Here is a 26,605-nt window from a genome sequence, read left to right as displayed (position 1 = left end):
TCATTTGATCTAAGCAATATATCGTTTTGCCCTTGCTAGCAGCGCTTTGGGTATTACTTGAGTTTCCTGATCGTCTTCTTCTGGTGTTGTTCAAAATCAGGTATGCTTAATGCCCAAATGATTTAGATCAGCTTCGTCCAAAACTTAAAACCTGACTCCCGAGAAGACAAATATTCCACGGTCGAGAAAATCCTTGAATCGCACCGCGGTCGCGACAACAATATTGCACCCAGCTTGAAGATTTGACCGCTGATGGCTCGTTAGAGTTCCTCCATATATAATCACAGACTTTAAGACAGAACTGTAGGAGAATTTACACGCCTCACGGTGAATTTGTATGGCCAATTCACGGGTGGATGCGACAATTACAACTTCTGGCTTTTGCCCCATGGCATGAGACGCACCAGCAACACCTTGTTCTAACGATATGTTCAAAACCGGTACCAAGTACGCACCCTGCATGAAAAAATGTAAAATTTTAGATGACTTAATCAACGAATATCACGAAGAGTTTGTTGAGTATCTTAGATGCAATTGGACTTTTTAGTAGTCGCAATCACCGGCGTGCCCACTCAAAATTACTTTTACTTCAACTTACCCATTTCATACCGACCCATTCGAATCAAGTCAGTATGAGGGCATCAAGGTTTCCAAATTACACAGCGTTAATTAATTGGATTACTGTTTTTCCGGAGCCCGTGACAGCACAAGCAATTAAATCTCTTTTGGCAAGAATAACTGCAACTGAAGCTTTCTGAACAGGTGTTGGTTTTATGTAGCCAGAATTCTTAATGTTTTGAAGTAGTAGTTGGCGCAGGGCCGGCTTCTTCGAATGATGTTATGTATTGACGTACATCTTTTCCTGTAGCCTAAAGCAAACCCAATAGATATTTTTTTTAAATACAGTTTCGAGAAATGGCTTACATGAAGGACGACTTTATCAAAATTGTTAAAGCATTCCCACACAGATGATGCCCTTAAACAGTTCCTTTTCACCACATGTCACAGCTTCCGGAACGTATTGCTCATGTGGCTTTCCATCTTCCGTCAATTCAATGAAGAGATTCTGGCAGCCTTTCGGGGTGTGGCCAGCTTCATCACACTAGGAGTAAAACAATGAACACTGGAAGATAAAATATTTTTGTGAAGATACAATTGATGTTTAAAGTGTAACAGTTGCTGCCACCAATGCTTCCTCCTTGAGGAAAATCCCTTGCTACATTTCCCTCTTCTTCGTTAAAAATGAGCACTAAAAATGATGTTCTTTTTGTTTTTCGTTTATCTCATGGCAGGTACGACTTCCACCACCGCCGCGACCCTATTATGGGCAATCCTTCGAGAAATGTCCCCCTGCTCCATACTATAAAAAGCACCAAGAAGTTTAAGTTCGAACACATGTTTCGATATTTTCATCTTACTTTGTGACGTCAACGGACTACTACCGTCGCCCCCACCAGCTTGTGGAGACTCTGGCAAAATGTCCTTCACACTGTTAAACAAAACGATAATTTAAAGAAATCACACTAGGAATACAAGAAAACACTTACCTTGTGACCCGGGAAAGAAAAAATGTAGATCAGAATTAAACAAATTAGATTATATAGAGGTCAAGAAGTAAAATCTAACGAGGACGGACTATCTAGCGAGGAAAAGTAGACAGCAGACTACACGCGTTAAGCCAATCTAGAAATATGCTTGAAAAAATAACTGTCCGCTGAGCCACGGTTTAAGGCGCCTCTTGTGGACGCAAAAGTCATTACGAGAAATTTTATCCGCCACAAATTAAATGTTTTGAAACATATTTAAAGTACTTATCAAAATGAAAATTTAACTTAAGAAAATTAATATGTTTAATCAGCCACAAATTAAATGTTTAAACATACTAAGCTCGGCCTTGTATTTTTTACGTTTAATTAAAAACTATAAGTCCAATTGAAAAATAAACCTGATTTCCGTGATCACTATTTAATTCTGAATCCATTTCATGTATTTTAAGCCAAATTTGGCCATTTTTTAAAAAGCTTGCCTTGTTGAAAAAATAACAATTTTCCCGTCATCATCATTCAATTTTGAGTATATCGTATGATTTTAAATCAATTCCAATGAGTCTGATTTTTTGCAGGTACAAATTTTAAGCCCGACAAAATAAGCTCGGCCTTGTGTTTTTTACGTCTAGTTAAAAATCTATAGTGCCAATTGAAAAATAAACTTGATTTCCGTGATCAGCAGTTGATTTTGAATCGAAATCATGTATTTTAAGCCAAATTTGAAATTTGGCCAAAAATGAAAAAGTGAGAAGGCCTTACCACTTTTGTGAAAATCGGCCAAAAACGGAACCTCTTGGAATTCGACAAAAATCACAGGGAATAATCAAAATTGAACGCTGATTTCAAATCCGTGATTAGTTTTCTCGTTAAACTAGCCGTTTTTTTTTATTTTAAGAAAACAAAGTGCTGTTTACCCCCAAACTTTCTTAGTTTTTTACGTTTAGTTCCAAAACTGTAAAATCAGCTGATTTCAGATATAATGATAAATACAAAGTTAATTTTGACGGTTTTTGTTTATTTCGAATGTAAAGGACATTTCCTGATTACTAAATTGTGGATTTTGGAAAAAAAACTTAATTTGCTGAAAAGTCGGGCTTATTTGCATTTTGTAATTAATAAACCCTGGAAAAACTAGTATAATCTAATGGTAAAATAAAAATGTTTCCCGTGTTATTCAATTTTTAAGGACGGAAAGCGTAGAACGTTGTCCTTTCCTTTAAGTTTATTTCCTTGTTTTGTTATGAACACATCGGGTTAGAGTTGTCTGCTAGTTTTATTTCATCTTCGACTGGAATACGCAATTAAAAGTTTCACTTAAAAGTTATTTTCGTGTTCCTTGTCACATTTGATTTCAGTTATGCACTGAACCATCTGTGGAATGGAAAAGAAGATACATAAAAGATGTTTCATTAGTGGTTGTTCTGGCAAAAGTGATAAAGAAAATACACATGTTGGGGTGTTCAGTGTACCCAAGGCTTCATTAGCAATCTGGCAAGAGATTATTCCAAAAGGAGGTTTGACAGCTACTTCAAAGATTTGTAGTAGACATTTTGAAGAGGCTGATATCGAAAAAGGGAGAGTAATACAAGATAAATTCTATCCTTATGCAAGATGGACACTTAAGCCTGGTGCTGTACCAAAGTTTTTCCTAGGTTCTTGTTCTATTTAATCTTCATAATGGTCACTAGCTAATCAAGTTTTTTTTAATAACATATATGATGAGGCTTTTATTGTTCGTGCACCTATTGTACTATGTTTAGTACCTTATACTTTTTAGAAAATGCATTTGTTACTCAGCTTTTTCCTTTTAGGACCGTCTGTCTCACATGCAAGCTCATTATCAAACAAGAAAGATATACCTCTGAAATGCAGCAGTACTAAAACTGTCACTAAAGGTTTTTGTTCTTATTATTCAAGAGGTAGCTGTGGAAATCACAATTGTCTGTATGTTCTTTTGCAGATTCACCTATTGTACTTCCCCGCTTATTACCAAAAAGGACAACTGATATTCCATGTGATCGCATTGGTGACCCAAACAGCAATCTTTCTGTCCATGGCCCTGTGACGCACTACATCCTAGTACATGAATCTCCGCTGATCTTTCAGAATTCCAATGTAGCTACCCAGCTCATTCAGAATGATCCCAGTTTGAATACCTTTGGTGGTTTGCCTTCAACTTCATCCATACATTTGGCGCAAATTGATGACACCAGTGCTGCTTCTTCCATACCGTCTCATAGTGACCACGATTACGTAGTAGAAACTGTCCGATCAAACGTTCCTGCAAAAAAAGGCAATCCTGAAATCGTTGCATCACAAGTAGAAGAAAGTCGTAGCGTGTCTTCATCTGCTGTGCACGATTGCGACCACAGCTATGGTATTCGTCCCTCATGTTCGGCGCCTACGGTTGAAGAGTCCTGCCTTGATTTGGATGCTGTTGGTTATCGTGACTTTATCTCTGGTGTCAGTTTCCCTTCAGCCGAATGGTACTGGTCGTTCAATGAGCGAACCAAACTTCTCATCTGTTCTTGTCATTACCTTTCCCACGATGGTGTGATGACTATCAAAACTGTGAGAATAATCACCAAGACTAAAGTTGAATTGTTTCTCAATGGAAAATCGATACAGCCACCGTACATCAAATTGGAGTTTCATAAGAAAACGGAATTGTCAAAGATTCTTGAGGATTTCCACATTCGAAAAACATGTCTAGGAATTGTGGAAGAATCACTGAAAGATGTTGAAGTGACGGATAAATATGCCGCTTTTAAGGATCGAAATGTGTGGCGGTCGAAGGAATGCTTGGGACTCGCAAACACTCGTCTGCTCTGCCTAAAATGCCAAATGTTAAGGAGGAATTTGAGACGGATGATAAAGAATCCCATCAAATCGAAAGATTTTAAAAAATATTATAGGCGCAAACTGGATACCTCTCAAAGAGCTCTGCAACGAATGAAACAGAAGGCGGAGGTAATTCAAAAATCTTAAGAAAATTAACAAAAAAAGGCTTGTTAAGAATTCTAATTATTCTTTTTATCCTATTCGCGAGGAATAGAAGTATTCGGCTACCATAGATGAATTGCGGAAAGAAAGACAAAAATTGATATGGAACGCGTTTGATGCCAGGATCAAGATTCTAAATCCAAAAGTAATGTGCCCTTTTCCATTTAACAAAATTTGAGTTGTACCAACAAATTATGTTTTCTCTTTTCTAGGAGCAACTGGTTGTTAAAACAATGATGGCCAAAGCCAAGGTGACCCCAGGGAGGAACGATAGGTTCACAGCAATGCGCTATGATCCGGAATTTCTCGCAGACTGTCTACTAATTAAACGGAAAAGCAGTGCAGTATACAAGCATTTACGCTCCAATGGCATTCTTCCTCTACCAAGTCTAAGCACACTCCTTAGATTGGCCAAGAAATCAAATCTAGGAAGCTTAAACTCTGAAGTGACTGGCGCCGTTCATGATTCTGATGAACCAATACAACATACCCTGGATCAGTCCGATTCAACCCCCGATTCAGATCAGTTAACTTCAAAGAACCTGTGGGAAGAAACTATGGAAAACGGATGTTCCGAATCCACTGACTTTACAGTAGCCATGTCGCCTGAAATTGTATTGCCGGAAGCAGAAGAAATTATTGTTGAAATTTATTCAGCTGAATAAAAATGTGATGTAAAATGGCAAACCTTTTGGAAATCTCTTTCTTGCTCAATTAGTTTTTCGATCTGGTTCGATTAAACTACGGCGTCTCTGTATTTCACTGTTTGGCAACACAGACTCGGGCTCGTAGTTTGATTTTGTGGGTTGTCTGCTTGATTCGTAGCTTTCAGAAGAAAAACAAACAGGAAATTTCAGATCGGTTTGACTAAAACGATAAACAAATTAAAGATACTTATGGGTAATAACAACGGAGATCAAGTGATACTTGCGACAGGAGGCTATGATCACTCGATCAAATTTTGGCAAGCACACAGCGGTGTGTGCACTCGTACCGTAACGCATCCCGAGTCCCAAGTCAATGCACTTGACATTACTCCCGACAGCCAGCTTTTGGCAGCTGCTGGATATCAACATATTCGCATGTACGAAATCAACTCATCCAATCCGAATCCCATAGTTAATTACGAAGGTATATCGCGAAATGTTACGGCTGTTGGTTTTCATGAAGATGGACATTGGATGTACACTGGAGGAGAGGACTGTTCTGCGAGAGTTTGGGACCTGAGGTGATGACTCTGTGTGGTAAAATAGACATTCTATTAAACAATTTTTTTTGTGCTTATTTTCAGAACAAGGAATTTACAATGCTCTAGAATATTTCAAGTCACAGCTCCTGTAAATTGTGTTTGCTTGCATCCAAACCAAGGAGAATTATTGGTAGGCGATCAGAGTGGTGTCATCCATATCTGGTAGGTTTTAGTTTTATAGTAATAATGCAACTGAAACTGATTCTAAGGTGCACCTTGCTTGCATAGGGATCTGCGAACAGATCACAATGAACAACTGGTTTGTTTTCGAAACTGATTGAATTGCGTTACCAATACTTTTTCATTCCATTACATCAGCTTTTAAACAAATAGATTCCAGAGCAAGATGCATCAATCCAAGACATTTCAATTGATTCTTCTGCAAATTTCATGGCAGCCATCAATAATAAGGCAGGCACCTAGTTAAAAGAAGCACGTTGAACTTGATTTTTACTTACTTTTTTACAGGGTAACTGCTATGTTTGGAGCTTAACTCCTGGTACCAAACTACCTGATGGAGAAGAAGGTTCAACGCCAACTCAGTTGCGACCGAAAAGCCGTTTACTAGCCCACAAACGCTATGGTCTCAAGTGTAAATTTAGTCCTGATGCTAAGTACGATGGCGTGAAATTTTTGCAATCCCACAAACAATTATAATCTTCTGTTGTTTCTTTCTTAAGGTATTTGGCAACGACGTCGGCCGATCAAACGGCAAAGTTATGGAGAACTTCAGACTTTACTCTTCATTCTACACTGCAAACGGAAAATCAACGTTGGGTGTGGGATATAGCGTTCAGTGCTGATTCGCAGTACGCAATAACAGGTACTAATCTTCAACTGGTGGTACTATTGAACTTGTTGACACTTTCTATTTGGCTTCGGCAGCTTCTTCCGACAACACTGCGAGATTGTGGAGTATTGAGACCAGCGAGATAGCTAAAGAATATATTGGTCATCAAAAAGCTGTTACTTCTCTGGCATTTCAAGATGGAACACCGTAACAGAATATTTGATGTGTTTTGTTTGTTTGTTTCCTTTCCTTTTTGTTCTTTTTTCTTGTATAATTTTTTTTCTCATTGGCCTTGCTACAATGCTCGAAAAATGTAAAGTCCATCGTGAAATGTTTCTAACCACTTGATTTATGGCTACTGGGTTGGAATGGGAATAACGTTTTAATTCCGATTCGGTCCAATTTAAAGACCAACGCCAACATTCAATTGGATTAAGATTCAATCAGCTGAATGTAATGGGTTTCTGGCTGGCGTGACAAATTTTCAGCCGAATGGAAGCAGTCAAGCGCTATGTCTGCCTCTCGTTCTCTCTATACACGTCAAGTCATCCATTTCTGTACAGTAGGCAAGACTAACGTCACGTAAAACGGACGTGGAGCTCATCTATCTGTATTAATCCCTTTAGTTGTACGCCATACTCGATTCTTGATGAGATTACGAGGGCAAGCAAGACAAAGTTGAATTGTTCCCACGTCGGCCATTGTTCCTCGTGACATTTCATTTTGTGTCTGTGTTTCATTCTTTAGCCTACCTTCGCTAGGCAGAAAAATAGGTTCGAACGGTCAAACTGGATTCTCGTATCGAACATCATAGAAGCGGGTAGACACGTGCTGGCACCTAGTGGCCACTAAAATCACCAAGAGGAAATGTTTATCGATCGGACGATGTTTCGGTTGGCGATTGCGGCGGTCTAGGAGTTTTCGGTAGTTTAGGGACGTGCAGCATCCAGAAGAAAGACGACGCTAAACGTTATTTACTCTGTTGTGAACGATTGCGCTTCACATAAGACCTACAGTTTCGACTGTTGGCAAAGGCTTACTCTCCGCTACTGCTCTGCTGGGACTGGAGCAGAGCTCGTGAATTATCATTACAGAGATTGTTGTTCGTCATCAGCAACACACAAATTCTGGAAAAATCGTCTTCTGCACCGGTATATATCTAGTGTGTCGGGAACAAGCGCTGGTCATGCATGTCGCTGGATTGATTCTGGCCCGCGGAGGCAGTAAAGGCATCCGGCTGAAGAACTTGGCCTTAGTGAAAGGCACGCCACTTCTCCTCTGGTCGCTGAAAACGATGTCCCGATGTAGCGGTAAATCGTCCTCAATTGTATTTTTGTGTTGCGTCAAAAAAAAAAAAAATGAGGTATGGAGTTTCTGCTGTCTGATGATTCAATTGCACACGGATAGGATAGGTATTTGAATGCATTTCCAATTGAACGCGATTGGCATTTAATGGAATACTGGGCGCGCCTTTTTGCATCCATCATTTTGACGAATATCGTCGCTGTATGGCCATTTGTGCGTGAATAAAGGCTATGCCGAACGCAATCATTCAGAAGATGACGATCCGAAATTCTTACGCCATGTGCAGTGGTAGTCCTTTCAGAAAATATACGACCGTGTCGGAGGAGAACGGGGAGGGCCTTCTCAGCTGCCACCGTGCGCACTGCCGCTCCCTTTGTAATCATAGCTTCTGAAACGGTTTTTCTTCTCATCGTTCTGTCGCCTGCGTACGGTGCTACGGTTGGGTGTGTCTTTGCCAGGAGAATCAGCGCTGTCCTTTTCTTGTGCCCCAGGAGAACAGGGTTGCCATTTCTTTTGGGCGTGTGCGTCTCAGTGTTACTGCCGATATTATTCTGTACATGTCTGCCAAACGAATTTAGGACAGCGTCTCCATTATGATTGAATACTCTGAAGTGGCATCCTACTGATCGTTACGTAACCGATCAATACGTTGCTAGACGCAAAAGAGAATATAAAAATAATGATACCACATTTTTTGGTGGGTCGTTGCAGGTTTCACTTCCATGTGGGTATCGTCGGACCACGATGACATCCTGCAATTGGCCCATCAAAACGGAGCGCAGATCCACCGACGATCTGCCGAGTCATCGTCCGATGGGGCATCGTCGCTCGACGCTGTCAACGAGTTTTTAGACAGCCATTCGGGTAAAATCATCATTCAACGCCGCTCTTTAATCAAAACTTTAGTTTGTAGCTACAAGGGCCGCCATATCACGTAGTCTCATTCATCATCGACTTGAAACAAATGACTAGCTGCCACTAACGTTCTTCCCTCCCGACGGCTTTAGAAGTCGACGTGGTGGCGTTGATTCAGTGCACGTCTCCTTTCGTCCGCGTTGCGCACTTGAACCAAGCTCTCGCTAAAATGACGAGCGGATGCTACGATTCCGTCTTCTCCGTCACGCGTTCTCACTCGTTGCGCTGGATGCAACTTGAGCCAAACAGTAAACCAATCATTCTTTCTCATTTCCCCCCCCCCTTTTTTTTTTGTTTTCTTTTTCAATCCCCCGACTCCATTGTTCTCCTGCGTATGATTGTGGGTCGGGGAGGTTGATGCTTAGCCCTTGACAGTTTCAGCTTTTTGAATGAGGACTCTACCACCTGGCTTGCCTGACGTAACCTATTCGAAAGCTTTGTATATTTCGTCTACTTAAGATCTAGCAACGTGGTACATACCTTTGCCTTTGTTTTATGGATCCTTTCATCTCTTATTTTTCGTTCAAGTCTTCCTCAGCTCTTGATAGCCTCCACAGATACTTGACTTTTTCTTTTTTTTTTGAGAGAGGGGGGAGGTGCCTTCTTTTGATGTGGTATTGCCTTTTCTTTTTTTCATGTTAGAGACGGAGGTGGATGCAGCGGGTGAGGAGATCCGCGCGGTCAACTTTGATCCTCATTGTCGACCCAAAAGGCAAGACTGGGACGGAGATTTGGTAGAGAACGGCGCTTTTTACTTGAGCTCCGTTCAACTTTTGCGACGAGGACTCATCCAGGGTGGAAAGTAAGTGCCTTTTTTTTCTTTTCCTCACGCACACCTTACTGCATCCTTCTTTCAAAACTCATTGCTTTTCTTCGGGATTCACGCTTCTTTTTTTTTTTTCATTTGGTACGGGGCTTTTGCATAGGAAATTGTCCTTTATTTGTCTGTGGAATATACGATGAATTAAGTATCAACAATTTGATTTGGATTGTACACCTTACCAGTGGTCGTTCCTTTTTTTTAAAACTCGAAATTCTCTACATTTTTTTTTTTTACATAGACAATATGGAATGAAATTGTAGTTGCAACACAATTATTTGAAAAAATATGTACAAGAATGATTTCTAATGGGAAAAAACCAACACACTTTTGAAAGGATTTCGTTTGTAGAGATGAGCGCAGCGCACAGTATTGATATCGACACTGCCTACGATTTGTGGCTGGCCGGGCAGCAGGCATCCTATTTCGGCTTTGAGCCTGACGGCGATAATGGCGACGTCAACCATTTGCAACGCTATTAACAACCCTATTATCATTTTCCTCCTCGAAAAAAAAAAAAAAAAAAAAAAAAAAAAGAAAGAAATGTGCCAAATTCAACTGTTCAATTTAGAGAATAAACGAATTGCGGAAACGCCCCATGAAAACATTTCGGTTCAAATGAAAACTGCACCCATTAAAAAGCAAAAGAAAATAAAAGACGGATCAAACGGTCGTCTCTAAATCGAGGTCATCGCTCTCCAACGTGGTGGCTGATTGTCAAGAAACGGCCATTTTCTTGTCGTAATGGTACAAGGACGACACCTTGTCGACGCTCTCGGCTTTCGTGCTGCCCCCGACGACGATCTTGATATTAGCCACGCTGCCAACGCTATCGGGTGGGTAAACGTAATCATTGAGGGCCGTCACTGGGGCCGGCGGAAACGATCCCTGCGACGATCGCGACACGTTGGCCGGACTGGACGAGGCAGCAGCCGCCGCCACTTGCGGCTGTTTGAAATGATGGTGGCCATTTTCGCGACACACCAAGACGGACGAGACGACGATGAAGAGCGACAGCAACGTACTGCCGGCCGCAATCAGATACCAATAGACTTTGGGCACGTTCCACGCCGAGATGCGAGTCGGCGGTTCGTGGTTGGTGGGCGACACGTCACCGTCGAGGCCGGGCGAGACGGTCGAATGGCACTGCTGATCCGATTCGTCGAGTCCCGACGGGCAGTCGTAGACGCCGTCGCACCACAGCTGAGAGTCGACGCAGGCTTTGAGTTCCGGACACCAGGTGGAGCAAAAGAACCAGGAGGGCGGCCGTTGTGACCGCGACGGCGGTGAGGACGCCACCGAGCCCAGATGAGGAACGGCGCGGAACGATTTATTGTTGAAGGCGTTGACGGCCAGCAACGACTGCGGCGTCAGTTCCAGCCACTTGAGCGTGTACGATCCGCTCTGAATGGCGATGAACTCGATGACGACACCGCCGGTCGTCAAAGGCGACGATTGGTTGCCCGGCCGCCATTGGTCGTCGTCCTCCACATCGTCTCCCTCGCCAGCCGCATCGTCTTCGAATGTCGGGCTGAATAGTTTGACGCCGCCTTCAGCTGCTTGGTCGGATCGAGCAGACGGACAAATGATGGCCAGCGGCTGGCCTTCCACTTGTCCGGCTGAATAGACGACTATCCGATTTTTGGTGGAGCAATCGATGCTGTCGCTGCTGTAAGGTTCGTCTTCGTCTTCGTCTTCTTGTTTGTCTTTGGCTTCGTCCAATTGATTATTCATGAGGAATCCGGCCGTCGAGAGGAAGAGGAAACGGTCGGCTCTGGGCAAGAGCAACCAACTCTGACGATTGCAAACGGAACTTTGGCGGGTGGTCGTCAATCCGCTGCCTCGCAGTCCGTCCAGTTTGATGATTCCTCCTGGGCCTTGCAATGGCTTCAATTCCGATTGGCTGGCGCATTTCAGATGACTATTGCTCGTGCTGCTACTCGTGCTGCTGCTCGTGCTGCTGCTCCCGCCGCCGGCCGCCGGTCCCCCCAGGAATTCGTAAGAGATTTCGAAAAAGAAATCGTGATAGTCGTCGGCGTGAGTCATGTCATTGACGTTGAAGACAACTTCGACGGCGCTACTCGTCGACACGTAACGGAAGGGCAGCTGGAGGCCACTCGTGTCACACAGGCAATCTCTTTGCAGCAGCATCTTGTGCCCGCTGGCCTGGCCGGCCCACGGCCTTTCCCTCAACTGCAGAAACGCCGTTGAAGTGGTGGACGACACGTTGCCGTTGTCTTTCGCCGACGAATGAATTGCCGTCGAGCGTAACATGTGACAGCGACGTTGATGGGTCAGTGGATCCAGCCTGCTGCGGCAACGCGTGCCCGGATGGCCCCCAAGGCGCAATCGAGTCACTTCGATCGCCACCCGCATCGTCTCGTCGCCCTGGAACCGGTACACGCACCTATTCGTTTCGTTTTGACAATGGACAACAGAGAAAATGCAATTCATTTCATCGGGCGGGAAAACAAAACGTACGAGAGTCAATCGATCCAGCACAGATCGACCAACTACACAATAAAGAGACGAATCCACAGTGACGATGCCCCTTGCCAAACAAAAGGAATGCGCATCGCAAGGTGCTCACAAATATGACGTATTCATTTTGTGTGTATCGCTGTTGCATGCATCAACAATACTCGATTCTAAATAGCTTCCCTCCTTGATCATTCCTTTCCTATCTTTTTCCCAATAAAAAATCATTTGGCATATCATGTTGTCTGTACGTGGCGTAACGGAAGACAACAAAAATCCTATCGAAAGAAGAAGAAGAAAAGATAAGAGTGAATAAATAAGACGAGTCGGCTATAAAAAAAAAAGGAAAAAGAAACGAACGTGAGACACGAAAAAGAGCAGCCACGTTCCCCCCCTTGCAAGTTGATAAACTACGACATGTGATCCAACCACAACTTGTTCATTTCAACTTTGTTCTATATAAACGCATGGGCGAATAGCGGGTCGAATTGAAACCAAGGGGAGACACGGGTAACAAGCAATCGCACTACCTACTACGTCTTGAGACATTAAAAGATAACGTCAAAGTAATAATAGGACTTGTTTTCGAGTTGCTCCTCAGCCCCGGTGGCTCACCATTGACGACAAGCTCACAATAATCGATGGGACCAAGTGCTGCCGCTGTCGGCTCGGCTTGCCGTGTCCGGTTTCTGCCTGAACGATAGACAATAATAAGAGCTACTACTGTCGCCGTCTCATTCGGCCGAGCTCCATGGTTGCCCCTCTTTCCCCCCCCCCCCCCCCCTTGTTTTCTTTAAGATTAACAAACCAAAACTTGTCCATTGGAATGGGACACGCGCTGCGGCTGCAACCACGCCGAAGGCATCTCCAATTTCGTTGATGCATTGAACAGTTTCGCTGGGTAGGTGCTGTCATCTGACCGCATTTGCGCTGATTGCAGCTATAGTTCGTACACGACCACCAAAATCAAGCGGCATCGCAATCATTTCGAGCCTAAACGTAGTCGCCTGTGCCAACAACTCATCGGACATGTCACTGACATTCTCGTGCAACATCTCGCCCTATTTTTGCGTAACAAAACGAGAATAATGAAACGTCGTTGTCTACAAGCGAAGAGCGGAATGATTGATCGAGTGTGTCCGTGTCTCGAGTGCATCCATCAATATTGGTTTCCTCTTTCAGCGGCCATCGTCCATTCTTGACCGATCCATTAGAGCACGAGAAGAGCTGCGCTTGTTTGCCCTCGCCAAACATGGAAAGGCCACGTCCTCCTACGACATACCTGATTTTCCAGCGTTTCGAACAGTCGCTGCAAAACACAACTCCCCCGCACCACGTCACCATCTTCTCCGTCGAGCGATATTGCGCGAAAAATGAAGGGAACGTCACGAAACTCGTCTTCCTTCTAAGGTGGGGGGGGGGGGGACGACAAAATGCGCGAACGGATTGCGTGACATTCCGACTTGCAGAACCGATGGAGCGACACGAGAAAACGAATCGCCGAAGCGAATGACCAACGTGGACGTAAAGGGGGTCGATGAGTCCACTGCCGAAAAAGACGAACGCAAACAAGTTCCGAATCAAACTCGAAATTGAATTGTCTGGCAATGGCAAACTGTTACGTCCCCCAATCGCCAGACATTTCAAACACTCGAAAAACGAGACTCTCCTTCTTCCAGTTTCAAAACGTCTCACACGTAAAAGAGTAGGCATGTCGACAAGCGATTCACTTTCGTCGCAACCACCAAAATCACTCGTTTCGTGCGAGGTGTAATAACACGTGAAACACAAAACACTGGAAATTCTACGGAGCCACTTGTAATCCTTTCGGTGCACAATACAAGGCGCAGCCTATCCAAAAAACAAAAAAAAACAGCGGCCTGTGTATATAGTTAATGATGTCGCTACGAAACAAAGCCAAACATGATATAAATCACCAAACTGCGGACGTTTGTTGCACACAGCAGATGCACACTGTGATGAAATATTGAACGAGTAGCGCCGTTACACACACACACACACAAAAAAAAAGGGGGGAACACGACGACAACGAATGCAGTTCAAAAAGACTCGCTAGACGGCTGTGACATTAACCTTCTTTTTATGTGCTCGTGTTTTGTTTTTTTGTTTTTTTTTGCCCTCGCTCCTAGAACGTACACGCACAGTTCCAACCCACTCCCTGAGCGCGTTGAACGTGTACCCGGACATCCCTTATTTGTTGTTGCCATCGACCTTTGCAATTGAATCGTGTCGTATCGTGGGCCCGGCACCTGGGACCGCGACCTCTTCAAAGCGTGGCGAAACACGATTGGTACAAAGGAAACGAACGCAATAAATGGCGTAAAAGGCGGCACATTCTCACCTGCCGCTCTTTCTGCTCGTGCCCAACCGCGTCTGGTTGCCAATATGAGACCGTTGGGCGCATTTCTTTCGGTCGAGGACGCCAGAGATCGGGCCGACACTTGCGTCCGCCATTCCAATCGCTCATAGTCTTTTCGCGTTGCAGGGTTAGAAAACAAGTTTTGAACGTTAAAAAGGAAAAGGGCTGACAATGACAAATCAATCAGAGCCAACGTTTTCTTGACTTTGTTATTCCCCTCTGTATGAAACACTCGCCGACGATGCAATCTAACGCCAAACTGCCTTTTCAAATCCCCCCCCCCCCTCCCTATTGTCGTTTGCGTCTGTGACGAGCATCGTGCCCCGGAGTTTGCCTCCTTGTACTACTCTAGGCAACCCCAAATACGATTACTATTATTCCTTAAACTAAAACAGGCTGGCCAAATACGAAAACAAGTCAAACGGTTGATGACATGCTGGACCTATTGTCATGCTAAAAACTAGTCAGCCTCATTCCCTCCCTTTGGCCTTTGCATCTTACCAAAACCGAATGAGTACACATAAAAAAAAAGGGGGAGGGGGGGAATAAGGTTCCGGCTCTAACATTTCAGCCCAAGTCATAAAAAACAAAAACAAAAAAAAAACAAAAAAAAAGAAATAAATGAAGTATAACAACTTACTTGAGATGACGGGCGCCGCCGCGGCCAAACAGGAAAACATTCTGAGGCGATTTGACGTTGCCGCGAAGTTCCAACGCACCGCCGTCCGATTGATTCCGTCCGACGCTGAAGAGTCTGTTGCAGTTGATGGGCCGTTGGCCGCCACCAACGTCCACCAACGGTTGGCCGTCTTGATTTGGGCGGAAAAACTCGTAAACGAGGACATACTTCCAGGGTGAAAAGGCCGTCCCTTCCGGCAGATGTTGTTGGACGCTCAACGTCGATCCGTTCGATAAAAAACTTTCGCCGGCCAGACAAGGCGGCGGCGGCGACGGCGGTTGTGGCATCGATCGATCGGCGCCTCTCCCACTGGCCACCACTGGCAATTGCCTCTCGCAAAGAGGTGGCGGTTTCGTGTCGCGGCAGAAAAGGCGAATCGTTGCATTGGCCACGGCGCTGCTGTCGGCTGTCGACGGGTCCCATCCGCTTCCATCGCCTTCGGCTATCCGCAGGGCATTGCGGCACTGATGTTGTTGTTGTTGTCGCCTCTTGCTGTTTTCCTTTTCGAAATGATATTTGGCAAAATAGATCCAAACACGTTCGTCGGCTCGACCGACGAATCGAAAATGGCACATGGTCCGCATCGGCCACGTCTGCGCTGGCGAATGCAATTGGCCGCGTGACAATCCGCTACTCGTCACGTTCCACTGACACTTGTTGTTGTTGTTGTTGTTGTTGTTGTTGTTGTTGTTGTTGTTGTTGCTGCTGCTGCTGCTGCTGCTGCTGCTGCTACTGCTACCGTACTGCTGCTGGTGGTAGTGCCCGTTATGGCCGTCCGGCCAATCTCACTTGCACTGCTCATCACCGGCTGCAAATGTTCAGCGGCCATGATTCGCACCTTCAATTCAAAGCCTTCGATGGCAGCCGAGGCGGCGTAGATGGTGTCCAGCGGCGAGCTGCGAAATTCCACCGTCACATCAGCCGAGCTGGACACGATTTGAGGCAACGGACCGTCGCAAAATCGGGCCAAAACGGGCGCCAGCGTGTCGACACCGTCGTAAATGGTGATGTAATCTCCGCTGGCTTCGCATTCGGCTGTCGATCTGGACGCGCGCTGAGCTTGTCCCGCGTCCCTCGTCGGTTGGTTCCAATCGCGCAAGTTGATTTTGCGTCCGTCATTTTGCCACAAGACGACGACGACGAGACGGCCGGCGTTGGGCGAGGCCGTGCTGGGTCGATGCGACGAGATTCGATAGATGCAATGAGCGTTGCGCGGGTAAATGCCTGGATAGCCAGGAGACTGGACACGGCATTCTTCCTGGTCGTTACCATTTGTGGCCGACAAAAGGCCACATTGGCGAAATAGTCTGGAACAGCCAGTGCCGGCCACTGGTTCGCCCAGCTGATTCCTATTGCTGTTCTTGACGCCACTGTCGAGTATCTCTTTCACTGCGCCGCCGTATCTAAACATGCGAATGAAAATCAAACGAAAAACATGAGACACGCAAAGTCTTTTGATAAGCCAATTTATGATCGACACTGTGCCACGAAAGACAACATTTCCATTCGTTGTGTTTCGCGGCGCTTATAAACCTACGCACGTTCTCACGATGGGTAAATACACATCTCTCAGACGACACCCCCACGCTCTTCTGCATGCAATATTTCACGCGTCTTTCGGCGCTGAGAATTGAGTCTGCGTGAGGGTCTATTGCACAAACAGACAATTCATCTGGTTGCCACACGCTGCCATCGCCATCAACAATTCACGCAGCCACCGACGCACGTCTCTCTCCCATTGATTGAAATTTAAAAAAAAAAGGGGGGAAATTGGAACGGCGAAGGAAATGGCTGCGATGCGCATATCACGCCGCGTAATGTGGTGTCACGACACTACAGGCAAAAGTGGGAAGGAATTGGGCCGATGTGCCAGTCCAATCGTCGAACACGTCAACGTTCAAACGAGAAGCCAATGAATGGTGTGAGTTCATCGCGCATTTCGAGCACTAAGCGCCTACTGAAAGGCAACAATTGCATTTCGTTTGAGAGAGAGAAATCAAAGTAAGGTCATCGTCACCAGCCATAGTGTGTCCGACGTTGCCAACAGTCCGCTAATGCCACTACAATCTATGACGACGAGCTTATAAAAGATCAATGAAACAATCAATGTCTTACAACCTGCTAAACAAAGACGCCTCTTTCTTGACCGTTTCGCCGCTAGCTGAATAATAAAGCACATTCTGGCGCGCGCACGCAAACGACTGCAACGTCGACGTTGTGCACAGTTGGCATCGGCCTGTGCGCACCAACTGCAAATAGCTACTAATGCAGCAACGGTTAATTACTACACGCGCCACGCCTTCCATACGGGAAAGGCGGCCCGCATTAAAAGACGACCTGATCCTACATTCTTGCCATGAATCAATGATGACATTTTCCTCGTCCCTTCTGTTTCACATCAATTTCACAATAACTCGTGTGTTTGTTTCTTGGGGGGGGGGTATCCGAAAATAGCTGCCGCGCGCCAGCAAGAATTGCCTTCCATTATTGATCAGCCAGTGCCTCGTAGTCGCACTCACCTATTCAAAATGAAACGTTTCGTCTCAATTTGTCTCAAACTACTACGGCAAAGGCGAAACGAAAAGAAAACCACACCGCCCCATCTTCTTGCCGCGCACCGCAGCCGTGCTGTCCTACTACATGTATCGATCATCAGCGCGGGTAGCAAGCAACCGACTCCATCTTTCTACCTCGCCATGCGGTGGGGGAAAACGAATTCATCAGAAAAAAAAAAAAAAATGCATATAAACGTATTTAACGGTTAGAGCGCACGCAAACACAGGGAGACAGGCAACATTATTCACAAAATTATATATACATATATAAAAAAAAAAAAAGAGGGGGGTTTCGAACGACAGGCAAAAAGAAAAATGAGTCGGTGAAAGGATAAGAGGCATATTGTTTGGCTGCGTCAGTGCCATCGATATGGCGGCGGATGAAAACGCTCCTGACGTCTGCACGCAGACGGATGGATTAAGGGACCGTTGATCGATGCGTGTTGTCGCGGTCGTGCCATCGTCGGCTGCAGCCACAATAGCAAAATTAAGATCTCGCAGCAAGTTCTCAGCTGTTTCTTTTCCCTCCTATCCTATCGGACTTAATAGACTATCGGCCTCACGTTGATTTTCGCTTCGTTTGTTTTCCAGCCAAACTTGATGAAGATAACGCAATCAAAAAAGAAAAAATCAAAAAAATAGTCAAGAAATGCGTTGCAGCTGATTGTGCTGCTTCGATGAAGATGGGCAAAGTGACTTTTTTTTTTTCCTACATAAACAGAACAAAACTAACGCGGATAATCTCCATCTGAAAACTTTTGCGGGGTTTCTGCCGTGCTACGCTTATCAAACACCGTCTTTCTCGACTTGGCCTAACCAACAGTGGTTTATTATTCAAAGTTAAAAGAAAGAAAAAACAAGTCCCCCACTATTTTACCCAACTTTTCCACAGCGACTTCGTTCTTATTCTTTATTATTATTATTATTTATTATTCGCCCTCCCAGTGATTCCTGCCGCTCTGAATAAAAAAGTCTGTTCTCGCTTATTCAAATTGTAGGCAACAGGAACTGTCACCGTAAAAGGCTCTTTTTGGCGCCGAATGAAAAATCAAGGCGATGTTGACGAGTCAATCTAACTTTAACGTGATCAAGACCAAAGTCTATTAAAAAAAAAAAAAACAGGCAGAGAGAGAGCAAAGTGCGAGATTATAATACGGGATGTCAAGAAAAAGTAAAGATCTCGACTGTCGGTTCATTGGCCCACGTCCCCATTGGATGATGATGTTTGGCGTTCACTTCCTTTCTCGCTTGCCGACACATCCCTCGTCTTCTCTCCAGACACACACGCACAGGGGCCAAAGTGGAAAAAAAAAAAAAAAAAAAGAAAAGGAAAAAGTTTTTGCTACTCCTTCGATCGATCGTCTACGCCTACCCGGGCATCAACACCCAACGCCATTTCCATGCCGTCAGCGCACGTAAAAAGCATTGAACCTTTTCCTTTTCTTTCAGGGCAGGGGCTTACGTGACTCTATGGGCGTTTTTCCCGATTTACGTTCTATAGGATAATATTAATCTGGTGTACAGTCCTCCCCCCCCCCTCATCCTTCTTTCGACACAATGGAAAAAAAAAGCAGGTGAAAATAAATGAAAAATAAAGACGAAGATTACTCGGGAAATGTCTACAGTCTCTCGGCTAGTAGCCAATTTTGTTTGGTTTTTTTTTCCTCCCTTCGTGTACACGTGAGATGGAATAATTCAGTCTTCGTTACATAGGGCCGATTCCTTCCGGTTTTCTCTTTTTTATCGCTTAGCGAGTTCCTTTCCCTGTTTCCCAAGCTGACTTTTAATGGATTTTTGCCTCTTCATTATTTATGTTGACTTTCTACGTTGAACCATTTCGCTTGTTTTAATCCTCCTGATGAAACAACAAAGTGACCTGAATTTTCTACGACGAACAAAAGTGCGGCAGCATCAAACATGCGATATTTGCCCCATCTTGCTTTTCCCATCTTTCGGCAGCCATCATACTCAAACGTCTACAATCGCCTTCCCGCGCGTGTCTATCCCGACTACACGTAAAAACCGGCGTGCAAACACCGGCACCGTTAGCCCTGCACGTCCCAGTCAACAAGCCGAATTCGATTTGATTCAAACAGTCAATATTGGCCCTATAGAATATTGCACTGTGAAAAGATTGTTTTCCTTTTCTAGAGAACGGAAACAAAGTAGTAAGCTGCAAAAATATGCCAACCGTAAAAAAGAAACGGAAGGCGGCAAACTGACGAAAAAATCATTTCTATCAAGGGGGAAAACACACACAAAACAAAAGATAATTAAATGAATCAGGCCGACAACAGGACATGCTTATTTACATCCACCCTCCTGGGAAATTAGGTTATCCACGTATTACTTCCGAGTGGTAACACGCCTTCCTATTTTTTTTTCTTCTTCTTATTCTTATTTGATAACCGTCTCCAGTCACACGATTGTCATTTTCTTTTCTCATCCATTGGCTTCGGGTCATCACCCCCCCCCCACCCCCTTTCTTATTAGCCTATCTCCTTTCGTTCAAATACCTTGTTAAATGCAAGCCAAACGGTTTGGATAATTTGTCGTGCTTTTTAAAGAGGAAAAAAAAAAAAGGGGGAACATTCGATCGATCGGGCGGGGTTCTATGCGTCCCGCTTGACTCGCTGATATTATGCAACAATGGATTTCTCTACACACACACACACGAAAAAAAAGAACACCACTTCCCTAGTTTGATTCTACACGTCCTTAGAGAGAAATGCTTTTCCTTCTATTCTGCACCACCTTAATCAGATGAATAGATTTCTGTTCCCCCCCCCCCTCTGGGAAAGCTATCCTTCAGACGCAAACAACACATCACTCAGCCCCGTACGATTTCTACAATACAACAAACAACGGCAAACAACAAGAAGAAATCTGATTTTTACATCAGTGACAAAAGGTGTCTCTTTATGCCGAGAAACAAATGATTCTTTTCGTGAACTGTTGAAGAAAAGAATCTGATTCGAGTCCCGACGGTTCAATAGTTTCACTGTAAAACTGTCTCGTCAACTAATTCGTTCGTCCTTTGCGTCGTAATTGAATGACTCGCAGCAGCTGCGCTCCGACGGCGAGTCAGCTGTGCATATTTTAACGACAATAAACATGGCCCCCAGTCAGCCAAATGTCTGCACACATGTTCGCTGTGCCATCTCATTATCAAGTTCAACAAGTCTAACGAAGCGAAACGTTGGCCGCCTTAAAGAATAGATGGCCCGTATCGATTACAAAAACTTTGCCACGACATCGGACAAGAAAATGTTGTTTACATAACCGTCTAGACGTGGCATAAAAAAAAACGAGAAGAAAACTGAAACTTACCGGAGAACTGCAGCGGATCGGGGTAAGATCTTGTAGGTGAGATCGAGGATGGGATGAAGTTGTTGAGCCGCGATGGATGACGTCGATAAAGTGTCGCTGCCAGCCATCAATAAGGATTTGCTTTTCTGCAACAAGCTTTGCGGAATGGTTTGCAAATGCAGGACGAACGTGACGGATTTCGAATCCGCGTAGTAGAAACGAGGCGTAATGGAAGCACCGCACCAGGCGCCACTTGAAGTGTTGCTGTGGCCACCATTATTCATTGCACTGGGCGCCACTTTAGGCTGATTGAGCTGCATCTCGCCCTCCACGATCTGCATGCAGCCATCCGGGCAACGGCCATTGACTTCATCTTTGCTCTGCTGCACAATGTACTGGCCAATCGTTGCCGTGTCCACACGCACCTCCAAAGTTCAGACATGAAAGAAAAAATGCTAAATTACTCATCAGACAACTTGGAGAACAGATGTAAACAGGCTTAGATTAAAACAGTTACGTGGCCACCACAATGGGCAAAGGAGAGCCAATGCATTAGCAACTTTTGTTGCGCTTGGCAGCTGCTAATGGAATTGTACACAACCTGCAATGTTTGCTTCAACTTCGTCTAAGAAGATGAAAGCTTTTACGAAAGCTTGAAGCATGAAACACCTGAGAAGAAGGGGTCATCTGGCAATCGAGGTTACACGTGTCTGTGTTGGCCAACGTTGCTGGACAAAAAATAATGCGGAATTAAGTACAACTAACTAACAAGAAAAAATAAATAATAACAAAATCTCTTTTACTTGTCGTTCCGGCCAACGTTTGAAAGAAAAAAAAACAAAGTACTTAAAAACAGAGACCATCTTTGATAAATCTGTTTCCCCATTATCTTCATCATTGGCCACCATTGTTACTAGCCACTGACGCTCGGGAATTTTCATTCAACTCGACGTTAAACAACTTTCGTGTTCTCCTTTTCTAATGAGTCACGCTCGTCTTTGAACAGCGCTTTCTTCGCTCCACCGCAGTCTTTTCTCGGATGTTAAATGGCGCGTCGACGATGACGACGACGTTTCACAATTGCACCGCAACACAATGGCCACGACGGACTAAACGACGGAGCTTTGAATACGACTCAAGCTCTTCTCATCCCCCCCCCCCCCGAATCAGAGTTGTCAAATTTCCCTCAAGTCTTAAGCAAAACTCGCACAACCCAAATTTCACGTTGATATTTTCCAATTTGAAACTCTTAATTGTTTGCCTTGTGCCAAGTTCGACGACAAGTAAAAAAATCTAATGTAAAAAATTGCAAGTCAACTTGTTGTCAACGTCTGATTGGTCAAGTAAAAATCCATAATGGCCGCCAACTCGAAAATGGAGGGAAAATTGAGGGAATAGTCCCACAGGGATTCATCACAAAGGGAGGGTTTTTAAGGGGGGAGAGGACACACACAAAAAAAAACAGATTAGAATAAAACCTTGAGAAAAAAGCGGGAACATTCGTAGGAAAATCAGGCGTCACGTTTAAGATGCAAAAAAAAAAAATGGTAATTGACAATGGAGCTCATATTGAAAATAGATCAGCAATTGTGCAGGTTTTTATGAATACTGCATCGAATGTAAATGAGAAAAACATACCTGCAGTAGTTGAGGCGGTTCCTGCGTGGCTGACGTGAATGTCAAATAGCAAAGGAATGGCATTTGATTTAGTTTAGGCCAGGCCACCAAAAGCCGGTAGCTTTCGCCTATCCCTGCGTAATACGTTCGGTTGCAATCTGTCAAACAATGAAAAGCAAATCAATTGATCACGTTGGGTTAAAGGCATTCACGATAGAATTGAGAAAAAATGGCCTGTACGGCTCGACAATTTTAACCATTAAAAGTGGGGCGTAAGCAACGAAAATGGCGATTGCAAATGGCCAGATTGCTTTTAGCTGACTTGCAGCACCAGATGCGTGTGACTATTGCAAGAGAGAGTTTTGATGTGGTCCACGTCGTGTGTCCAGTCAACAAAATGTAATGGTGTTGACATGTACGGAATCGATTCGACCTCCCCACGTCCAGCCTCCATCTTTTGCTTATTTTGGTGAATGAACAGCAAAAACATTGACTAAAAGAAACCTTCCTATTTGAGTTGAAAGGTTTCCTGCTATTTATAAACTCCCCCCCTTTTTTCTTTTTTTTTTTACTTTAACGTCGACGATCTCTGCCGCCTCTTTGACGTTTTGTTCGTTTTTCGCTTAGCAACCAGATTTGGCATCGGTTTCACGGTGGATAAGGACGAGATATTGGATTATTGGCTAATGCTCTTCCAGAGATTGAAATGGCCTTTTCGACTTACGTGTACATTGAGCTGGTTCGTCTGAATTGTCGCCGCAGTCGTTACGGCCGTCGCAGAAGACGTTGAGATTGACACAACGGCCGTTGTGCTGCACCGAAACTGTGTCACTGGGCAGCCATTACTTGTTACCATTTCCGCCCCTTCTACGCCTTCGTGATGACGATGGATTCCGATTAAGATAAATAAGACTGCGCTAAACAGCAAACATCGTCTAGTCGAATGACATAACCGTCTTCTTCTTGGACGTTGTTGAATCTGCTGCATCCTTGACCTATGTGCAAATGCAATGTTTTGTTATGCAATTTCGGTTTCACGCATATTCTGTTGGACATTCGATACGCTGTTGTTAATAGGTTGATGTGATTTGCAGGAAAAACGGTAGGAGAAACTGTTATGAAGCATTGGATTGTATAAATAGGCAAGCAGCCAAATCAACTCCATCTTTCTGGCTGATGGCTAGATTCTCATGAGGACTTCTTTAACGATAGAGAGAGGGCAAAAAAAAAAAAAAACTTGGCAATCTATTCACTCACACAGTTCTGTGAGGCTGAACCGAATATCGATTGATTTATCGATCGATTAAAACAAACACGATGATGACTTTCGTTAGATTTTTAACTGGCAAATGGAATCACTGTTTGAAATGAATGAAAATACTAGTAGCCACATTAAATTGCATTTGAATTGCAGTGCCAGTGGACACGGTGATAAATGACGGAATTTGGGCATCGCTTTCATCGTGTTTTCAAGCAATAAAATACATCCAGCATCACAAACGTTTTGGTCAACGTCCCACGCCATTGTCATCTGATGCGATAAACGAATTCGTCTGCACTTGTCGCGAGATTTTCGGGGATTATCTTTCCTTTCTTGAGGATTATTTCGATTACGTTTCGTACGAAGGGCTTTCGCCAATATTACAGCCAAACCAACATGAAATGCCACTCAATATTGTATGTAAGGAAGAAAAATCTATGTGGTATATCAAGGAAACTGTCCAGCACGGGTGGCTGTGTGCTTAGACGAATGGTATATAATAGAAATAAAGATGTTGACTTTAGAGCCAATATACCAAATGCCTTTTAAATGACAGGAGCTTCCCCTTTTATCGAAAGGAAACAAAAGATAAAAATATAAAACGATTGACCTGTCGTCCCAATCCTTCACACTCGGATTCAATACGAAACGTAATACAATGTAGTAATGCAGCAAAAAGTTCACTTTGCGTGTACGTCTAAGAGATAAACGAATAGTAGCATATTATATTTCGGGTGAAGTAGATCACATCATTGATGATATTATTCTCCATTTTATTTTATTTTTTTTAATTTAAGGTTTGCATTATTATGGTTAGTCGCATTTCGTCTGCTTTCGGCCTCTGGTGCATTAAACGTGTGGATGCCGATTGACTTTGCCGGTAGAGTAAACGGCGGAACCTCATTTGATTCGCTTGCGTGTCGCTTTATCCTATCATATTCTAACGTGTATTATTTCCTAGCGAACGTGCACCAGCATCCATTCGATATTCCTTTTTCGTTCTTCTCTTTTTAGAGTTGTGTCAACAACAGCCTTGATATGAACAATCCAATATCACCAAGGGACGATGGAAAACATCGAAAAAGGTCCTGATTTTACCCTTTTATTTTCATTCTATGAAAAAGAATCGTCATTGTTTTGTCCTATTCCTCTGAAAGGTTTCTTATGTTAGTCGGATTTACATTTCCTATTGGTTAAGGTGATGGAAAACAAAGCGAACGTCGCAGCATGTAGCGCGATTCAGTTTTCTTATGCAACCGAATGCTGAACGGTGATGTCTGTGCAAAACTTGTGCAGTGCAAAATTTCACAGACAAAGTGGAGCTCAAGCACAGCAAAAGATGAACGTCAAAGTCGGAGTGACATGTCAAAAAAGAAGGCGGCAAAGTAAATTGATTTCGCTGTGGGGAGGACGCATGGCGAGGAATTTGCTGGATAACGTGTTCGATGTCTCGGGAGGAGCCAAAGAAAATGTGTTATTTTAAATGTATTATTCCTCTTTAGCTGCCCTATGTGTAAAGAGCATCAAATACAAAGGACTGGAGCGTGTCGTCTATTCCATCTTCCAAATTGTTTCCATCAGAGCATTTAGTTGGATCAAATGTTCAGAGAAAGTGAGAGCTATCGATTTTCATCCTCCGCGCCCTTACACGGCGATAAATATGGTGGCCAACAAGTAAAAAGAGTGAGGAAATTCTATTTCTACATGTACAACTCTTCATCACGCTACGTAGAACAATCAGTGCAATATCCCTTGATGACCATCATTATATCGACGTACAAACGGCTCGTTACGGCTAGCTACTTGCCGGCTGATACGCCGCGTTGGCTACGAAAAGAAGATGATCGTCTTTTGAAATTTCCATCAACAAAGAATGCTGCGACAGTGTCTTTAGTCGAGGAGCTCAGGTGTTATTGATCGAGACGAGAGTCTTGGTATTCGCAAGGGGACGAATAATAAGCACGAGATCTGCTCCGTCAGCATTTCCCTAGGTATGGTCTGCATGGATTATTCAAATCACATGTAATATCGTCGTCGTGCATCCGAAATGGAAGACACAGACTTACCTGGCAACTGGAAGGGACTCGTGGCTGGCGGACGTGTAATTTTCTCCTTCTGACGAGGTTGATCCACACCAATGTCGCTTCTTATTTTTGTATTGGAGGTGATACAGTCTATCGATTTGCCTAGCTATATTTAAACGATATCCAGTCAGGCGACGAAAGACACGGTGCAATCAATTGGCATTTTTTTTTCCCAGCTCCATTCGATTCGCAATTTGCCACCAATCCGCCATCGGCTGATTGCAAATCAAATGGCACGGCGAGAATTTACGCGTCTTTTTTCTAAAGGGCCATTAAACTGCTGGTGCTCGTCGATGCTAACTCCGCTCTCTTTGATGTCGGTCGTGTTTGGTGACGCTGATTGCTGTCAAAGGTATTTCATCCAAGTTAGTTGATGGCACGTTGCGTGTACATTGTCCTTTAATCCAGAGTGAGCAGGCAAAAGTGGCGCAAGCTCTTTGATATACATCCACACAAAACACACAACGATAGTCACGTCATAGACGCACCCTCCAATCGCTAGAGCCAAGGATGTAAGCGGGGGCCAGAAATGCTGTCGAACAGCCAGCCACGAGCTGCTGCAAGCCACGACTGAAGAGACTTTCAACCAAGATGCTCCTCTATATATGGAGAC

General features: G+C 44.2%; 4 protein-coding genes and 2 long non-coding RNA genes across 9 annotated transcripts; 3 read left to right on the top strand and 3 right to left on the bottom strand.

The window, feature by feature from the left end:
* Nucleotides 1-824: 824 nt before the first annotated feature.
* On the bottom strand, nt 825-1,678 carry LOC130687430 (uncharacterized). Of its 2 annotated transcripts, XR_009000148.1 has the most exons (4): nt 1,548-1,678; nt 1,419-1,489; nt 925-1,360; nt 825-869 (listed from the first exon to the last, which is right to left on the bottom strand). It is a non-coding gene; the product is annotated as an uncharacterized LOC130687430 (long non-coding RNA). The 2 variants fall into 2 exon arrangements; XR_009420836.1 differs by having other exon boundaries at nt 825-1,360.
* A 1,141-nt stretch (nt 1,679-2,819) lies between these two features.
* Nucleotides 2,820-15,018, top strand: LOC130687415 (uncharacterized). 2 transcript variants are annotated; one of them, XM_059495054.1, is made up of 6 exons: nt 2,820-3,199; nt 3,359-3,442; nt 3,508-4,517; nt 4,603-4,695; nt 4,763-5,219; nt 15,003-15,018. In XM_059495054.1, the coding sequence occupies exons 1-5, from the start codon at nt 2,926-2,928 to the stop codon at nt 5,213-5,215; spliced, it is 1,914 nt and encodes a 637-aa protein (XP_059351037.1). In that variant the 5' UTR covers nt 2,820-2,925; the 3' UTR covers nt 5,216-5,219; nt 15,003-15,018. The 2 variants fall into 2 exon arrangements, with proteins under 2 accessions (XP_059351037.1, XP_057366562.1); XM_057510579.2 differs by lacking the exon at nt 15,003-15,018 and having other exon boundaries at nt 4,763-5,231.
* On the top strand, nt 5,344-6,907 carry LOC130687420 (target of rapamycin complex subunit lst8-like). Its single transcript, XM_057510588.2, has 7 exons — nt 5,344-5,778; nt 5,842-5,961; nt 6,028-6,058; nt 6,133-6,210; nt 6,268-6,413; nt 6,480-6,622; nt 6,685-6,907. The coding sequence occupies exons 1-7, from the start codon at nt 5,447-5,449 to the stop codon at nt 6,798-6,800; spliced, it is 966 nt and encodes a 321-aa protein (XP_057366571.1). The 5' UTR covers nt 5,344-5,446; the 3' UTR covers nt 6,801-6,907.
* On the bottom strand, nt 5,654-6,219 carry LOC130687431 (uncharacterized). Its single transcript, XR_009000149.2, has 3 exons — nt 6,091-6,219; nt 5,856-6,031; nt 5,654-5,787 (listed from the first exon to the last, which is right to left on the bottom strand). It is a non-coding gene; the product is annotated as an uncharacterized LOC130687431 (long non-coding RNA).
* Nucleotides 7,454-10,134, top strand: LOC130687423 (N-acylneuraminate cytidylyltransferase A-like). Of its 2 annotated transcripts, none has more exons than XM_057510594.2 (5): nt 7,454-7,899; nt 8,606-8,758; nt 8,902-9,057; nt 9,452-9,611; nt 9,981-10,112. In XM_057510594.2, exons 1-5 carry the CDS (start codon nt 7,776-7,778, stop codon nt 10,003-10,005), a joined length of 618 nt encoding a protein of 205 aa, XP_057366577.1. In that variant the 5' UTR covers nt 7,454-7,775; the 3' UTR covers nt 10,006-10,112. The 2 variants fall into 2 exon arrangements, with proteins under 2 accessions (XP_057366577.1, XP_057366576.1); XM_057510593.2 differs by having other exon boundaries at nt 7,459-7,899; nt 9,967-10,134.
* Nucleotides 10,106-26,115, bottom strand: LOC130687426 (uncharacterized). The gene is given in 8 exon segments (XM_057510598.2): nt 10,106-12,036; nt 15,128-15,915; nt 15,960-16,569; nt 21,052-21,455; nt 22,669-22,805; nt 23,372-23,458; nt 23,461-23,642; nt 25,975-26,115. Coding segments are annotated over 7 exon segments (3,891 nt in total). The 5' UTR covers nt 23,636-23,642; nt 25,975-26,115; the 3' UTR covers nt 10,106-10,346.
* Between the last annotated feature and the right edge of the window lie 490 nt (nt 26,116-26,605).

Source organism: Daphnia carinata, chromosome 4 (assembly GCF_022539665.2).
Source record: "Daphnia carinata strain CSIRO-1 chromosome 4, CSIRO_AGI_Dcar_HiC_V3, whole genome shotgun sequence".
Classification (NCBI taxonomy): Eukaryota; Metazoa; Arthropoda; class Branchiopoda; order Diplostraca; family Daphniidae; genus Daphnia; species Daphnia carinata.
The sequence above is the reverse complement of the archived record's forward strand: the minus strand, read 5'-3'. Positions and strand labels throughout refer to the sequence as shown.

What these genes read in the sequence shown, in the direction of transcription:
- LOC130687415 (XM_059495054.1), top strand. Translation starts at nt 2,926, where the DNA reads ATGGAAAAGAAGATACATAAAAGATGTTTCATTAGTGGTTGTTCTGGC. An exon ending in TGTACCAAAGTTTTTCCTAG is followed by an intron (nt 3,200 to 3,358) that starts GTTCTTGTTCTA and finishes TTTTCCTTTTAG; the next exon opens with GACCGTCTGTCTCACATGCA. An exon ending in GAATGAAACAGAAGGCGGAG is followed by an intron (nt 4,518 to 4,602) that starts GTAATTCAAAAA and finishes CGCGAGGAATAG; the next exon opens with AAGTATTCGGCTACCATAGA.
- LOC130687420 (XM_057510588.2), top strand. Translation starts at nt 5,447, where the DNA reads ATGGGTAATAACAACGGAGATCAAGTGATACTTGCGACAGGAGGCTAT. An exon ending in AGTGGTGTCATCCATATCTG is followed by an intron (nt 5,962 to 6,027) that starts GTAGGTTTTAGT and finishes TTGCTTGCATAG; the next exon opens with GGATCTGCGAACAGATCACA. An exon ending in TTCGCAGTACGCAATAACAG is followed by an intron (nt 6,623 to 6,684) that starts GTACTAATCTTC and finishes TGGCTTCGGCAG; the next exon opens with CTTCTTCCGACAACACTGCG.
- LOC130687423 (XM_057510593.2), top strand. Translation starts at nt 7,776, where the DNA reads ATGCATGTCGCTGGATTGATTCTGGCCCGCGGAGGCAGTAAAGGCATC. An exon ending in AACGATGTCCCGATGTAGCG is followed by an intron (nt 7,900 to 8,605) that starts GTAAATCGTCCT and finishes GGGTCGTTGCAG; the next exon opens with GTTTCACTTCCATGTGGGTA. An exon ending in GTTTTTAGACAGCCATTCGG is followed by an intron (nt 8,759 to 8,901) that starts GTAAAATCATCA and finishes CGACGGCTTTAG; the next exon opens with AAGTCGACGTGGTGGCGTTG.